Below are 17,072 nucleotides of genomic sequence, written 5' to 3' on the forward strand. Positions count from 1 at the left end.
AGTGTGCCTCCAGTCTGTCCAGTGTCCAGTGTGCCTCCAGTCTGTCCAGTGTGGCTCCAGTCTGTCCAGTGTGCTTCCAGTCTGCCCAGTGTGGCTCCAGTCTGTCCAGTGTGGCTCCAGTCTGTCCAGTGTGGCTCCAGTCTGCCCAGTGTGGCTCCAGTCTGCCCAGTGTGGCCCTGCTCGTGGTGGACAGAGACACTCACTGGCTGAGCTGTTTCCAGCGCTGGAAGAAGTCCTGAGAGGACATCTCTGTGGGCTGGAAGAACTTGTTGATGGTGATGGGCAGCTTCAGGGTCAGGTTCTGGAGAGCCCCACTGTACCTGAACACAGAGAGAGAGAGAGAGCTCAACACAGCAGCCCCCACCTGAACTCACAGAGAGGGAGAGGGCTCAACACAGCAGCCCCCACCTGAAAACACAGAGAGGGAGAGGGCTCAACACAGGAAACACACAGAGAGCGAGAGAGCTCAACACAGGAAACACACAGAGAGCGAGAGAGCTCAACGCAGCAATCCACACCTGAATATACACAAAGAGCTCAACACAATAAATCACACCTCAACACAGAGAGAGAAAGACAAAGAGAGAGACAGTACTGGAACGGGATGTTGAGCAGCAGAGCGTCCATGAAGTCAGAGTGAAAGAGAGACAGAGAGACAGGCAGGCTGACAGACAGGGAGACAGGGAGACAGGCAGGCAGGCAGACAGGCAGGCAGGCAGGCAGGCAGGGAGACAGGGAGACAGGGAGACAGGCAGGGAGACAGGCAGGGAGACAGGCAGGCAGACAGGGAGACAGGCAGACAGGCAGACAGGCAGACAGGCAGAGACAGTACCGGAACTTGATGTTGAGCAGAGGGGCGTCTGTGAAGTCCGACAGACACTCGATATTGAGCACCTGCTGCAGCTGAGCCCCTCCCTCCACCAGGGGCTCCACTGGCTTGGTCTGCACGTTCAGCTGTGCGCCTGGTCAAGGACTCCTCCGTCTCACACTCGGGACGAGCCCGCGGACCCGCAGCACCGCACTCACTCCGAACTTCGGAACCCAGACACCAGACACGGGCTCAGGCCAGTTCAGCCGAACACAGTTCACACCAGTATAGCCGTCTGCTGTAGCCCAGTCCAGTCCCACACACCAGTCTGCTGTAGCCCAGTCCAGTCCAGTCCCACACACCAGTCTGCTGTAGCCCAGTCCAGTCACACACACTGGTCTGCTGCAGCCCAGTCCAGTCACACACACTGGTCTGCACTCTCCCAACATGACACCTCTACACTGGGTCCCACAACTGCTGTGAAGGATATGAGACTGCAGGTCCCCGGGGCAGCTGACCGTGGTGCTGAAACTCAGGAACTGCACTGAGGTCTTGTTACCATAGAAAAGATACATCCGACCTGGAGCAACAGAGAGAGGGGTTAATACACACACTGACTGGACACTCCAGTACATGAACACTGCACTGAGAGAGAGGGGTTAATACACACACACACTGACTGGACACTCCAGTACATGAACACTGCACTGAGAGAGAGAGGGGTTCATACACACACACTGACTGGACACTCCAGTACATGAACACTGCACTGAGAGAGAGGGGTTAATACACACACTGACTGGACACTCCAGTACATGAACACTGCACTGAGAGAGAGAGGGGTTCATACACACACACTGACTGGACACTCCAGTACATTAACACTGCACTGAGAGAGAGAGGGGTTCATACACACACACTGACTGGACACTCCAGTACATTAACACTGCACTGAGAGAGAGAGGGGTTAATACACACACTGACTGGACACTCCAGTACATGAACACTGCACTGAGAGAGAAGTGCTGGACTCACCCAGGTTCTGCCTGTACTCTGACTTGATCCCGATCTGCAAGAGCTGGTTCTCGAAGAGGACTCCATTGTTCTTGCACACAAACCTGCGGTCGACGGGGAGACAGGAGGGGAGCAGGAGAGAGAGGACAGAGGCAGCAGGAGATCAGAATTACAGGCCGGACACACAGTGTGGCACACAACCCCCAGCTTGTACAGGTTCACACACCACACACACAGGCAGAAACCTGAGCGCGCGCGCGCACACACACACAGATCAGAGCGCGCGCACACACACAGATCAGAGCGCGCGCACACACACAGATCAGAGCGCGCGCACACACACACACAGATCAGAGCGCGCGCACGCACACAGATCAGAGCGCGCGCACGCACACAGATCAGAGCGCGCGCACGCACACAGATCAGAGCGCGCGCACGCACACACACACACTCTCACACACACACAGATCAGAGCGCGCGCACACACACAGATCAGAGCACGCGCACACACACAGATCAGAGCACGCGCACACACACAGATCAGAGCACGCGCACACACACACACAGATCAGAGCGCGCGCACGCACACACACAGATCAGAGCGCGCGCACGCACACACACAGATCAGAGCGCGCGCACGCACACACACAGATCAGAGCGCGCGCACGCACACAGATCAGAGCGCGCGCACGCACACACACAGATCAGAGCGCGCGCACGCACACAGATCAGAGCGCGCGCACGCACACAGATCAGAGCGCGCGCACGCACACAGATCAGAGCGCGCTCACACACACAGATCAGAGCGCGCTCACACACACACAGATCAGAGTACTGTGTACTGCTGACAGGTCGCAATGTTCGCTGGACTCTGTACTTTGCCCAATTCTCGGAAGCACACGAACAAAGCCAAGCACCAGCAGCTACCCACAGGACACCAGTGGAAACTGAGTGGCCTTTACCACTGGGAACAGGGGGCGCTCCTTCACACAGAGGGGGGTGGGGGTGGGGAACGAGCTGCCCAGCCCTGTGGTTGGAGCCGATACCCTGGCTTCTCTCCAGGCACAGCTGGGTGAGCTCCTCCAGTCAGGACAGGAGGCACTACTGTACACAGAGGGGGGTGGGAGTGGGGAACGAGCTGCCCAGCCTAACGTTCACATGAGTGCACTGCCCTGGGGTATCTGACATCACTAGCAGCACGGAGCAGGGCCATCTGCCAGGCCCACGCCTGTCCCGTTACACACAGAGGAATAAGGAACAGTCACTCAGGCCTAACTGGTCCAGAGCCCAGGAGCAGGAGAACTGCTGGTGGCCAGGGAACAGACCCCCTCCAGCCCTGTGCCCATCGGAGAGGGGGAGGGGGTGGACACATCCCGTCTTACTTGTTCAGCAGCTCGTCAGATTCGGGAAGAGGAGGAGCAGGGTCTTCAGAGCTGACAGCAGAGGAAGGAGCAGAGCTGAGAGAGACAGAGGACCGAGGACAGGGGGCAGTGAGTGAGAGAGGGACAGGGGACAGTGAGAGAGAGAGACAGAGGACCGAGGACAGGGGACAGTGAGTGAGAGAGGGACAGGGGGCAGTGAGAGAGAGAGAGAGAGAGACAGAGGACAGAGGACAGGGGGCAGTGAGAGAGAGAGAGACAGAGGACAGGGGGCAGTGAGAGAGAGAGAGGACCGAGGACAGGGGGCAGTGAGAGAGAGAGAGGACCGAGGACAGGGGGCAGTGAGAGAGAGAGAGGACCGAGGACAGGGGGCAGTGAGAGAGAGAGAGGACCGAGGACAGGGGGCAGTGAGAGAGAGAGAGAGACAGAGGACAGGGGGCAGTGAGACAGAGACAGAGAGAGGGAATGTGAGGATTGCAGACAGGAGGACAGGGCAGATGGACAGGAGGGAGAGGGAGAGAGAGCAGTGAGGAAAGGAAACAGAGAGAGAGAGAGAAGAAGGCGTTAGTGAAGCACAGTCACCAGATCGCACTCAGCCTGGCCTCCAGCCCACCCCTCCCCAGGCCTGACCTTCCCCACCGCTGCACAGCGAGAAACTGGGGTCCCCCAGCCCCTGGGGCTGTCAGACCCACAGAGAGGGTCACAGGGGTGTTGGGGTGTCTGTACAGTGAGAAACTGGGGGTCGCAGTGCCCCTGGGGCTGTCAGACCCACAGAGAGGGTCACAGGGGTGTTGGGGTGTCTGTACAGTGAGAAACTGGAGGTCGCAGTGCCCCTGGGGCTGTCAGACCCACAGAGAGGGTCACAGGGGTGTTGGGGTGTCTGTACAGTGAGAAACTGGGGGTCCCGGTGCCCCTGGGGCTGTCAGACCCACAGAGACTGTCACAGAGGTGTTGGGGTGTCTGTACAGTGAGAAACTGGGGGTCGCAGTGCCCCTGGGGCTGTCAGACCCACAGAGAGGGTCACAGGGGTGTTGGGGTGTCTGTACAGTGAGAAACTGGGGGTCGCAGTTCCCCTGGGGCTGTCAGACCCACAGAGAGGGTCACAGGGGTGTTGGGGTGTCTGTACAGTGAGAAACTGGGGGTCGCAGTGCCCCTGGGGCTGTCAGACCCACAGAGAGGGTCACAGAGGTGTTGGGGTGTCTGTACAGTGAGAAACTGGGGTCCCAGTGCCCCTTGGGCTGTCAGACCCACAGAGAGGGTCACAGGGGTGTTGGGGTGTCTGTACAGTGAGAAACTGGGGGTCCCAGTGCCCCTGGGGCTGTCAGACCCACAGAGAGGGTCACAGGGGTGTTGGGGTGTCTGTACAGTGAGAAACTGGGGGTCCCGGTGCCCCTGGGGCTGTCAGACCCACAGAGAGGGTCACAGAGGTGTTGGGGTGTCTGTACAGTGAGAAACTGGGGGTCCCAGTGCCCCTGGGGCTGTCAGACCCACAGAGACTGTCACAGAGGTGTTGGGGTGTCTGTACAGTGAGAAACTGGGGTCCCAGTGCCCCTGGGGCTGTCAGACCCACAGAGAGGGTCACAGGGGTGTTGGGGTGTCTGTACAGTGAGGAACTGGGGGTCCCAGTGCCCTTGGGGCTGTCTTGGCGACCCGGCTGTGTCTGGTCATGTGTTTCTGACCTGCTCCACCCACAGGGGCTTCACACAGTAACCTACTCCTCCCTACCCCCCCTCTACTGGGAAAGACATGGAACTGTCCGTCTGCTCTTCGCCACCACCCTTCTGTGCAGGACGATACCAACTCACCCTGGAAGGGGGTGTCAGAAAGAATCAGCAACAGTCAAAGCGCGATAAACACTGTGACCTATCTATATTTGTCAATCTCATTGTAAATATACCTCAGCACAGGTACAAACTCCTACCCCCTGTACGCTCCTGTGGATCTGAACAGCTGCTGTCGGTCTAACTACTGCGTCTGTTTATAATTCTTTGGCATAACTCCTCTCCCTCAGGTGACCTGTCATGTTCGTCCCAGCTCTGTAAAACATGTAAAACTACACTTCCCAGCATGCCCATCTCCGAGGGTGAAGAGCAGCATGATGGGAATTGGAGTCCTGGAGGGCTCCCAGTTTCTCACTGTTTTCTATGCCCTTCCTGCATTGTGGGTCGGATTACTCTTCACTTTTTACCCTGCTGTTAGGACTTCTGTGTTCAAATCCGCTACCACAGCTGGATTACGAACTAAAACGGTTCTGCGCCCTTCTCCAGTAAGAGGAAGACAGCATGCAAGCCTGAGACTGCTCAGCCTACAGCTCTGCCTGTCCTCTCCCATCAGGGGAGCTCAGCTGTCCCAGTCTGAGTTATAACACAGTCAGAGCTCAGCTGTCCCAGTCTGAGTTATTACACAGTCAGAGCTCAGCTGTCCCAGTCTGAGTTATAACACAGTCAGACCCAGCTGTCCCAGTCTGATTTATAACACAGTCAGAGCTCAGCTGTCCCAGTCTGATTTATAAGACAGGACAGACCCAGCTGTCCCAGTCTGATTATAACACAGGACAGACCCAGCTGTCCCAGTCTGATTTATAACACAGTCAGAGCCCAGCTGTCCTAGTCTGATTTATAACACAGTCAGAGCTCAGCTGTCCCAGTCTGATTTATAACACAGTCAGAGCCTAGCTGTCCTAGTCTGATTTATAACACAGTCAGAGCTCAGCTGTCCCAGTCTGATTTATAACACAGGACAGACTCAGTTGTCCCAGTCTGATTTATAACACAGGACAGACTCAGCTGTCCCAGTCTGATTTATAACACAGGACAGACTCAGCTGTCCCAGTCTGATTTATAACACAGTCAGAGCTCAGCTGTCCCAGTCTGATTTATAACACAGGACAGACTCAGCTGTCCCAGTTTGATTTATAACACAGGACAGACTCAGCTGTCCCAGTTTGATTTATAACACAGGACAGACTCAGCTGTCCCAGTCTGATTTATAACACAGGACAGACTCAGCTGTCCCAGTCTGATTTATAACACAGTCAGAGCTCAGCTGTCCCAGTTTGATTTATAACACAGGACAGACCCAGCTGTCCCAGTCTGATTTATAACACAGGACAGACTCAGCTGTCCCAGTTTGATTTATAACACAGGACAGACCCAGCTGTCCCAGTCTGATTTATAACACAGGACAGACCCAGCTGTCCCAGTCTGATTTATAACACAGGACAGACTCAGCCGTCCCAGTCTGATTTATAACACAGTCAGAGCTCAGCTGTCCCAGTCTGATTTATAACACAGGACAGACCCAGCTGTCCCAGTCTGATTTATAACACAGGACAGACCCAGCTGTCCCAGTCTTATTTATAACACAGGACAGACCCAGCTGTCCCAGTCTGATTTATAACACAGGACAGACCCAGCTGTCCCAGTCTGATTTATAACACAGGACAGACCCAGCTGTCCCAGTCTTATTTATAACACAGGACAGACCCAGCTGTCCCAGTCTTATTTATAACACAGGACAGACCCAGCTGTCCCAGTCTGATTTATAACACAGGACAGACCCAGCTGTCCCAGTCTGATTTATAACACAGGACAGACCCAGCTGTCCCAGTCTGATTTATAACACAGTCAGGACCCAGCTGATGTATGAAACTGGACAGGAAGCCACACTGAGCTGCAGGTTGAGGGCTCCTGGTCCTGCCTGTACAGCTCAGCCTCAGTCGCCGCCCACTTTTACACCTGGAGCACCCCAGCTCCGCCCCCTTACTCTGAGTCTCCGGCAGCGTCCACCAATAGGGACTCAGAGCCCTCGGTGGGCTGGTCCAGATCCCTGCCATCGTCCAATCAGGGGCGAGGTGGGAGGAGGAAGTGAAGAAAAAAAAACCAGGAAGGAGGGGAGAGAAAGACAGGGGAGGGCGAGAGAAGGAGGAGAGAGAGAGAATCACCACACCGCAGGATGGAAGGACCGACGAGACGCAGGCGCACGCACGCAGACGGACACACGCGCCCACGCACGCGCACAGACAGCGGACACGATGGACAGAGCCACGAGGAGGGGGACAGCCCCCCGATTCTCGCCCGGGACCACCTGCGGACAGCGCCCCCACAAGGCCTCCCTCCCTCCCCCAGCGCCGCGCCCCTCACCTCAGGAAGCTGTCGTCCGAGACCCCCGCGGCCGACGCAGGGGGCCCCGCCTCCGAGAAGACGTCGACCAGCAGGCTGCCGGCGCTGGGGGGGGCGGCGGAGCGCAGGCCCAGCAGGTCAGCGGAGGGCGAGGGCGTGGACTGGGAGAGAGAGGGGGAGAGGGCGTGAGACAGTGTGTGTGTGTGTGTGTGTGTGTGTGAGAGAGAGGAGGGCGAGGGCGTGGACTGGGAGAGAGAGGGGGAGAGGGCGTGAGACAGTGTGTGTGTGTGTGTGTGTGAGTGAGAGAGGAGGGCGTGGACTGGGAGAGAGAGGGGGAGAGGGCGTGAGACAGTGTGTGTGTGTGAGAGAGGAGGGCGTGGACTGGGAGAGAGAGGGGGAGAGGGTGTGAGTGTGTGTGTGAGAGAGAGTGTGAGTGTGTGTGTGAGTGTGAGTGTGAGAGTGTGAGTGTGTGTGTGAGTGTGTGTGTGTGTGGGAGAGGGGGAGAGGGTGTGAGTGTGTGTGTGTGTGAGTGTGAGAGTGTGAGAGAGAGGAGGGCGAGGGCGTGGACTGGGAGAGAGAGGGGGAGAGGGCGTGAGACAGTGTGTGTGTGTGAGAGAGGAGGGCGTGGACTGGGAGAGAGAGGGGGAGAGGGTGTGAGTGTGTGTGTGAGAGAGAGTGTGTGTGTGAGAGAGAGAGTGTGAGTGTGTGTGTGAGTGTGAGTGTGTGTGTGAGTGTGAGAGAGAGGAGGGCGAGGGCGTGGACTGGGAGAGAGAGGGGGAGAGGGCGTGAGACAGTCTGTGTGTGTGTGTGTGAGAGAGAGGAGGGCGAGGGCGTGGACTGGGAGAGAGAGGGGGAGAGGGCGTGAGACAGTGTGTGTGTGTGTGTGTGAGAGAGGAGGGCGTGAGACAGTGTGAGAGAGTGTGAGAGAGAGAGTGTGAGTGTGTGTGTGAGTGTGAGTGTGTGTGTGAGTGTGAGAGAGAGGGGGAGAGGGCGTGGACTGGGAGAGAGAGGGGGAGAGGGCGTGAGTGTGTGTGTGTGAGAGTGTGAGTGTGAGAGGGTGTGAGTGTGTGAGAGAGAGTGTGAGAGTGTGAGTGTGAGAGAGAGGAGGGCGAGGGCGTGGACTGGGAGAGAGAGGGGGAGAGGGCGTGAGACAGTGTGTGTGTGTGTGAGTGTGAGAGAGAGTGTGAGTGTGAGAGTGTGAGTGTGAGAGAGAGGAGGGCGAGGGCGTGGACTGGGAGAGAGAGGGGGAGAGGGCGTGAGACAGTGTGTGTGTGAGAGAGTGTGAGTGTGTGTGAGAGAGAGGAGGGCGAGGGCGTGGACTGGGAGAGAGAGGGGGAGAGGGCGTGAGACAGTGTGTGAGAGAGTGTGAGAGAGTGTGAGTGTGAGAGAGAGAGGAGGGCGAGGGCGTGGACTGGGAGAGAGAGGGGGAGAGGGCGTGAGACAGTGTGTGTGTGAGAGTGTGAGTGTGTGTGTGTGTGAGTGTGTGTGAGAGAGAGGGGGAGAGGGTGTGAGAGAGTGTGTGAGAGGGTGTGAGGGTGTGAGAGGGTGTGAGTGTGTGAGAGAGAGGAGGGCGAGGGCGTGGACTGGGAGAGAGAGGGGGAGAGGGCGTGAGTCTGTGTGTGAGAGAGTGTGAGTGTGTGAGGATGAGAGAGTGTGTGAGTGTGAGTGAGAGTGTGTGAGTGTGAGAGAGTGTGTGTGTGAGAGAGTGTGAGTGTGTGTGAGAGAGTGTGAGAGAGTGTGAGAGAGTGTGAGAGAGTGTGTGTGTGAGTGTGTGAGAGAGAGGAGGGCGAGGGCGTGGACTGGGAGAGAGAGGGGGAGAGGGCGTGAGACAGTGTGTGTGTGAGAGAGTGTGAGTGTGTGTGAGAGAGAGGAGGGCGAGGGCGTGGACTGGGAGAGAGAGGGGGAGAGGGCGTGAGACAGTGTGTGTGTGAGTGTGAGTGTGTGAGGATGAGAGAGTGTGTGTGTGTGAGAGAGAGGAGGGCGAGGGCTTGGACTCGGAGAGAGAGGGGGGGAGGGTGTGAGTGTGAGTGTGAGAGAGTGTGTGTCAGTGTGAGGATGAGAGAGTGTGTGCGTGTGTGTGTGTGTGTGTGTGTGTGTGACGCTGGCGAGGGGAGCCCTCGTCCTGAACCCCCGTCTGTGTGACCCTGGGCTGGCGAGGGGAGCCCCCGTCCTGAACCCCCGCCTGCGTGACCCTGGGCTGGCGAGGGGAGCCCCCGTCCTGAACCCCCGCCTGCGTGACCCTGGGCTGGCGAGGGGAGCCCCCGTCCTGAACCCCCGCCTGCGTGACCCTGGGCTGGCGAGGGGAGCCCCCGTCCTGAACCCCCGTCTGCGTGACCCTGGGCTGGCGAGGGGAGCCCCCGTCCTGAACCCCCGTCTGCGTGACCCTGGGCTGGCGAGGGGAGCCCCCGTCCTGAACCCCGCCTGTGTGACCCTGGGCTGGCGAGGGGAGCCCCCGTCCTGAACCCCGCCTGCGTGACCCTGGGCTGGCGAGGGGAGCCCCCGTCCTGAACCCCGCCTGCGTGACCCTGGGCTGGCGAGGGGAGCCCCCGTCCTGAACCCCCGTCTGCGTGACCCTGGGCTGGCGAGGGGAGCCCCCGTCCTGAACCCCCGTCTGCGTGACCCTGGGCTGGCGAGGGGAGCCCCCGTCCTGAACCCCGCCTGCGTGACCCTGGGCTGGCGAGGGGAGCCCCCGTCCTGAACCCCCGTCTGCGTGACCCTGGGCTGGCGAGGGGAGCCCCCGTCCTGAACCCCGTCTGTGTGACCCTGGGCTGGCGAGGGGAGCCCCCGTCCTGAACCCCGCCTGTGTGACCCTGGGCTGGCGAGGGGAGCCCCCGTCCTGAACCCCCGTCTGCGTGACCCTGGGCTGGCGAGGGGAGCCCCCGTCCTGAACCCCCGTCTGTGTGACCCTGGGCTGGCGAGGGGAGCCCCCGTCCTGAACCCCCGCCTGTGTGACCCTGGGCTGGCGAGGGGAGCCCCCGTCCTGAACCCCCGTCTGTGTGACCCTGGGCTGGCGAGGGGAGCCCCCGTCCTGAACCCCCGTCTGTGTGACCCTGGGCTGGTGAGGGGAGCCCCCGTCCTGAACCCCCGTCTGTGTGACCCTGGGCTGGCGAGGGGAGCCCCCGTCCTGAACCCCGCCTGTGTGACCCGGGTGCTGGACCGGTCACTCACGGCGTTGGAGGCGGCCGTGGCGGAGGAGTCCGGCCCCCTGTCCCCTCCTCCGTTCAGCTCCGCCCCCCCCTCCCGCTTGCCCTCCTCCAGCTCGGACACGGACACGGCGCCCGGACCCTTCTTCTTCTTCAGCTTGGCCAGGATGGAGGACTCGCGCTCCGGGAAAGGGGGCATCTCCTCCAGCACTGTGGCCTGGGAGAGAGACAGGTTAATACTGAGAGAGAGAGACAGGGGAGAGAGAGGTTAATACAGAGAGAGAGAGACAGGGGGGAGACAGGTTAATACAGAGAGAGAGAGACAGGAGAGAGACTGAGGGGTGAGTAAAGAGAGAGAGAGACAGGAGAGAGACTGAGGGGTGAGTACAGAGAGAGAGAGAGACAGGAGAGAGACTGAGATTGTTTTATAAACTTCTCCACAGCGGCACAGGGGGCAAAGTGTACGACATAATTAAATCAATGTATTCAGAGAGCAAATGTGCAGTGAAAATTGGAAACAAAAGGACTAAATTCTTCACCCAAGGCCGCGGGGTGAGACAGGGCTGCAGCCTGAGCCCAACACTGTTCAATATCTATATCAATGAATTAGCAGGAATGTTGGAGCAGTCTGCAGCTCCTGGTCTTACACTACACGACACAGAAATCAAGTTCCTGCTCTACGCAGATGACCTGGTCCTGCTGTCGCCCACAGAACAGGGGCTGCAGCAGAGCCTGGCACTGCTGGAGCAGGACTGTCAGACCTGGGCACTGCCAGCCCATCTGGACCCAGAACAGCAGAGCCTGGCACTGCTGGGGCAGGACTGTCACACCTGGGCACTGCCAGCCCATCTGGACCCAGAACAGGGGCTGCAGCAGAACCTGGCACTGCTGGAGCAGTACTGTCAGACCTGGGCACTGCCAGCCCATCTGGACAAGACCAGAGTTATGGTTTTCCAGAAGAAAGCCAGACCTCAGGGAAACAGGTACAAATTCACACTGAACAACAACACATTGGAGCACACATCCAGCTACACATATCTCGGTCTCACCATCAGCTCTTCCGGGAGTTTTGACCTGGCAGTGAAGGCACTGAGGGAGAAGGCACTCAGGGCTTTCTACGCAATAAGAAGGAGGCTCTTCAACATCAGCCCACCAACAAGAATCTGGCTCCAAATATTTGAAAGTGTAATCCAACCCATTGCCCTATAAGGCAGTGAAGTGTGGGGTCCCCTCACAGACCAGGGGTACACTCAATGGGACAAACACCCCACAGAAACTCTGCACATGGAGATCTGTAGAAACATCCTCCGTGTGCAGAGAAAAACTCCTAAACTCCTAACAATAGTGGGCCAGTACCCACTATTGATAAACATACAGAAGAGAGTATTAAAGTATTGGCTACACCTAAAAAACAGCGACCAAAATTCCTACCACCACAAAGCCCTGCTGAGCCAAGAGCTGAGCCCAAAACAGAGCCCCCTGAGCCAGCTGGTCCTGAGGCTCACTGACCTGAGCCACACCGACACTAACCAGCCTCAGGACAGCACTGCTAGAGCACCACAACCCAGACTCCACCACATCACAGCACAACACACACAACACACAACCAGCCTCAGGACAGCACTGCTAGAGCACCACAACTCAGACTCAACCACATCACAGCACAGATCAAACAGCAATATCTCACACACTGGGACACACACACACAAACACAACATAAACTGGAATGCTACAGAACCTTAAACAGACAATACACAGTAGCTGAATATTTGACCAAAATAAAAAATAACAAACAGTACGAAGTACAGGCTCAGTGACCACAACCTGGCCAGAGAAACTGGACACAGGCAGACCTGGCTGCCCAGAGAGGACAGGCTGTGCTCCCACTGCCAGCAGGGAGAAATAGAGACAGAGGTGCACTTCCTACTGCACTGTGACAGATACTCTGGGATTAGAGAAACATTCTTCCCTAAACTCAGAAATCTAATCCCAGAGTTCCCACACCTGCCAGAATCACAACAGGTCCCAATCCTACTGGGAGAGGGAGGAGGGAACTCAGTTGATCTGGCAGCCCAGTATGTGATCTCCTGTCACAGCCTGAGCAACAGTGAGTCTGTCTCCCAATAATGCTCCTTCTGTCCACAGTATATGTCAATATTTTAGGATATGTCTTTGTTGTAAATGTCTGTAATAGGTCTGTAGATTTTATTTTACTTCTATTTTTTGTCTTGTTCCATGTTAATGGGAGAGAGACTGAGGGGTTAATACAGAGAGAGAGAGACAGGAGAGAGAGACTGAGGGGTTAGTACAGAGAGAGAGAGACAGGAGAGAGACTGAGGGGTTAATACAGAGAGAGAGAGACAGGAGAGAGAGACTTAGGGGTTAATACAGAGAGAGAGACAGGAGAGAGACTGAGAGGTTAGTACAGAGAGAGAGAGACAGGAGAGAGACTGAGGGGTGAGTAAAGAGAGAGAGAGAGACAGGAGAGAGACTGAGGGGTTAATACAGAGAGAGAGAGACAGGAGAGAGACTGAGGGGTGGGTAAAGAGAGAGAGACAGGAGAGAGACTGAGGGGTTAGTACAGAGAGAGAGACAGGAGAGAGACTGAGCTCCAGCAGGGGAAAGGAGGAAGAGTGCTCTCTCCTGCAGCCTCGCTCTCTCGCCCCCTGCAGGGCCGGGGCGGGGTCTCGCTCACCAGGACGTCCGTGCTGGCGATGGAGGACAGCTTCAGGTACTCCACCGCCCTCTGCTGCAGCTCCACGTCGGAGTTCCGGATCTGGCTGTCGGAGCGCAGCACCTCCTGGATGGTGCTCTTGGTCTCGGGGAAGAGGTTGATGAACTTGATGTAGGCGGAGAGCAGGAGAGCACGGGTCGGTACGGAGCACAGGTGGAACTTGGAGTGGAGCAGGTTAAACTGGACCAGAGGGCTGAGAGAGAGAGACGGGTTAGTACAGACTGGACACTCCAGGACATAACACTGCACTGAGAGAGAGAGGGGTTAATACACACACACTGACTGGACACTCCAGTACATTAACACTGCACTGAGAGAGAGAGGGGTTAATACACACACACTGACTGGACACTCCAGTACATGAACACTGCACTGAGAGAGAGAGGGGTTCATACACACACACTGACTGGACACTCCAGTACATGAACACTGCACTGAGAGAGAGAGGGGTTAATACACACACACTGACTGGACACTCCAGTACATTAACACTGCACTGAGAGAGAGAGGGGTTAATACAGACACACTGACTGGACACTCCAGTACATGAACACTGCACTGAGAGAGAGAGGGGTTCATACAGACACACCTGGAGCGAGGATCCCCAGCGATGAGATTCCCAAACTCCCCCAGGATATATCCCCCCACCTTCACCATGTTCTCATGGCAGGCTGGAGCCTGCAGGGCCTGGAGAGAGAGGAGAGAGCGGACAGGACACACAGGTGAGGAGAGAGCGGACAGGACACACAGGTGAGGAGAGAGTGGACAGGACACACAGGAGAGGAGAGAGCGGACAGGACACACAGGTGTGGAGAGAGCGGACAGGACACACAGGTGAGGAGAGAGCGGACAGGACACACAGGAGAGGAGAGAGTGGACAGGACACACGGGACAGGAGAGAGTGGACAGGACACACAGGTGAGGAGAGTGGACAGGACACACAGGTGAGGAGAGAGCGGACAGGACACACAGGACAGGAGAGAGTGGACAGGACACACAGGTGAGGAGAGAGCGGACAGGACACACAGGTGAGGAGAGAGCGGACAGGACACACAGGAGAGGAGAGAGCGGACAGGACACACAGGTGTGGAGAGAGCGGACAGGACACACAGGTGAGGAGAGAGCGGACAGGACACACAGGAGAGGAGAGAGCGGACAGGACACACAGGACAGGAGAGAGTGGACAGGACACACAGGTGAGGAGAGCGGACAGGACACACAGGTGAGGAGAGAGCGGACAGGACACACAGGTGAGGAGAGAGCGGACAGGACACACAGGACAGGAGAGAGTGGACAGGACACACAGGACAGGAGAGAGTGGACAGGACACACAGGAGAGGGGAGAGTGGACAGGACACACAGGAGAGGGGAGAGTGGACAGGACACACAGGACAGGAGAGAGCGGACAGGACACACAGGTGAGGATAGAGCAGACAGGACACACAGGAGAGGAGAGAGTGGACAGGACACACAGGTGTGGAGAGTGGACGGGACACACAGGACAGGAGAGGGGAGAGTGGACAGGACACACAGGAGAGGAGAGAGTGGACGGGACACACAGGAGAGGAGAGGGAAGAGTGGACAGGACACACAGGACAGGAGAGAGCGGACAGGACACACAGGTGAGGATAGAGCAGACAGGACACACAGGTGTGGAGAGAGTGGACAGGACACACAGGAGAGGGGAGAGTGGACAGGACACACAGGACAGGAGAGGAGAGAGTGGACAGGACACACAGGAGAGGGGAGAGTGGACAGCACACACAGGAGAGGGGAGAGTGGACTGGCTCGAACCTCGAACACGGTCTTGGCAGCGTAGCCCTGCACGTCGTCGCGGTTGATGACGATCTGGATGACGCGGTACCACACCTCCTCGCTCACGTAGTCGCCTGCGATGCGGATCAGGTTCAGGATGGTGTCCACGTACCAGGAGTAGTCCACCGCGTACTTCTCGGCCAGGATGGCCACCTTCAGCACCTGGACAGACACACGGCGGTCAGCACACGGGGACAGACACACAGGACACTCGCCCTCTCCTGTCCAGCTCAGCGGTCAGCACACGGGGACAGACACACAGGACACTCGCCCTCTCCTGTCCAGCTCAGCGGTCAGCACACAGGGACAGACACACAGGACACTCGCCGTCTCGTGTCCAGCACAGCGGTCAGCACACAGGGACAGACGACAGAGACACACAGGACACTCGCCGTCTCGTGTCCAGCACAGCGGTCAGCACACAGGGACAGACACACAGGACACTCGCCGTCTCCTGTCCAGCACAGCGGTCAGCACACAGGGACAGACGACAGAGACACACAGGACACTCGCCGTCTCCTGTCCAGCCCAGCGGTCAGCACCCAGGGACAGACGACAGAGACACACAGGACACTCGCCGTCTCCTGTCCAGTACAGCGGTCAGCCCCCGGGGACAGACGACAGAGACACACAGGACACTCGCCGTCTCCTGTCCAGCCCAGCGGTCAGCCCCCAGTGACACACGACAGAGACACACAGGACACTCGCCGTCTCCTGTCCAGCACAGCGGTCAGCCCCCAGGGACAGACGACAGAGACACACAGGACACTCGCCGTCTCCTGTCCAGCCCGGCGGTCAGCCCCCGGGGACAGACGACAGAGACACAGAGGACACTCACGATCTCCTCTCTGATGGAGTAGTCCGCAGTCTCCAGGTAGCTCAGCATCTCGGCCACGATCTGCTTGGCGTTGCTGCGGTCACACATAGCGTAGAGCAGGTCTGCAGCCCTCTGACGCACACTGACGTCTCGCTCCGTCTGAGGGGACAGCGGCTTCACTGACAGAGCTGTGTCCACAGCGTCCACAGCGACACTGTCCCAGACACCAGGAGGTTATTCACTGACAGAGCTGTGTCCACAGTGACACTGTCCCAGACACTAGAAGGTTATTCAGTGTCAGAGCTGTGTCCACAGTGACACTGTCCCAGACACTCCAGACACTAGAAGGTTATTCACTGACAGAGCTGTGTCCACAGTGACACTGTCCCAGACACTAGAAGGTTATTCAGTGTCAGAGCTGTGTCCACAGTGACACTGTCCCAGACACTAGAAGGTTATTCAGGGACAGAGCTGTGTCCACAGTGACACTGTCCCAGACACTAGAAGGTTATTCAGTGTCAGAGCTGTGTCCACAGTGACACTGTCCCAGACACTAGAAGGTTATTCAGTGTCAGAGCTGTGTCCACAGTGACACTGTCCCAGACACTAGAAGGATATTCAGTGACAGAGCTGTGTCCACAGTGACACTGTCCCAGACACTAGAAGGTTATTCACTGACAGAGCTGTGTCCACAGTGACACTGTCCCAGACACTAGAAGGTTATTCACTGACAGAGCTGTGTCCACAGTGACACTGTCCCAGACACTAGAAGGTTATTCAGGGACAGAGCTGTGTCCACAGTGACACTGTCCCTGACACTAGAAGGTTATTCAGGGACAGAGCTGTGTCCACAGTGACACTGTCCCAGACACTAGAAGGTTATTCACGGACAGAGCTGTGTCCACAGTGACACTGTCCCTGACACTAGAAGGTTATTCAGTGACAGAGCTGTGTCCACAGTGACACTGTCCCAGACACTAGAAGGTTATTCACTGACAGAGCTGTGTCCACAGTGACACTGTCCCAGACACTAGAAGGTTATTCAGGGACAGAGCTGTGTCCACAGTGACACTGTCCCAGACACTAGAAGGTTATTCAGGGACAGAGCTGTGTCCACAGTGACACTGTCCCAGACACTAGAAGGTTATTCAGGGACAGAGCTGTGTCCACAGTGACACTGTCCCAGACACTAGAAGGTTATTCAGTGTCAGAGCTGTGTCCACAGTGACACTGTCCCAGAC

The 17,072-nt window shown here is 57.4% G+C and overlaps 1 protein-coding gene across 1 annotated transcript in view; it reads right to left on the reverse strand.

Annotated features, from left to right (window-relative positions):
- Positions 1-17,072, reverse strand: part of ap2a1 (adaptor related protein complex 2 subunit alpha 1) — a gene marked incomplete in the record, with an annotated part of 36,405 nt that overhangs the window by 1,948 nt on the left and 17,385 nt on the right. The window contains 12 exon segments of the mRNA XM_069191767.1: positions 204-320; positions 833-955; positions 1,298-1,388; positions 1,844-1,926; positions 3,205-3,279; positions 6,967-7,029; positions 7,344-7,483; positions 10,491-10,682; positions 13,161-13,392; positions 13,789-13,886; positions 14,994-15,176; positions 15,853-15,990. Coding sequence (XP_069047868.1) covers positions 204-320; positions 833-955; positions 1,298-1,388; positions 1,844-1,926; positions 3,205-3,279; positions 6,967-7,029; positions 7,344-7,483; positions 10,491-10,682; positions 13,161-13,392; positions 13,789-13,886; positions 14,994-15,176; positions 15,853-15,990 — 1,535 coding nt within the window.

Source organism: Lepisosteus oculatus, chromosome 7, assembly GCF_040954835.1.
Source record: "Lepisosteus oculatus isolate fLepOcu1 chromosome 7, fLepOcu1.hap2, whole genome shotgun sequence".
Taxonomy (NCBI): Eukaryota; Metazoa; Chordata; class Actinopteri; order Semionotiformes; family Lepisosteidae; genus Lepisosteus; species Lepisosteus oculatus.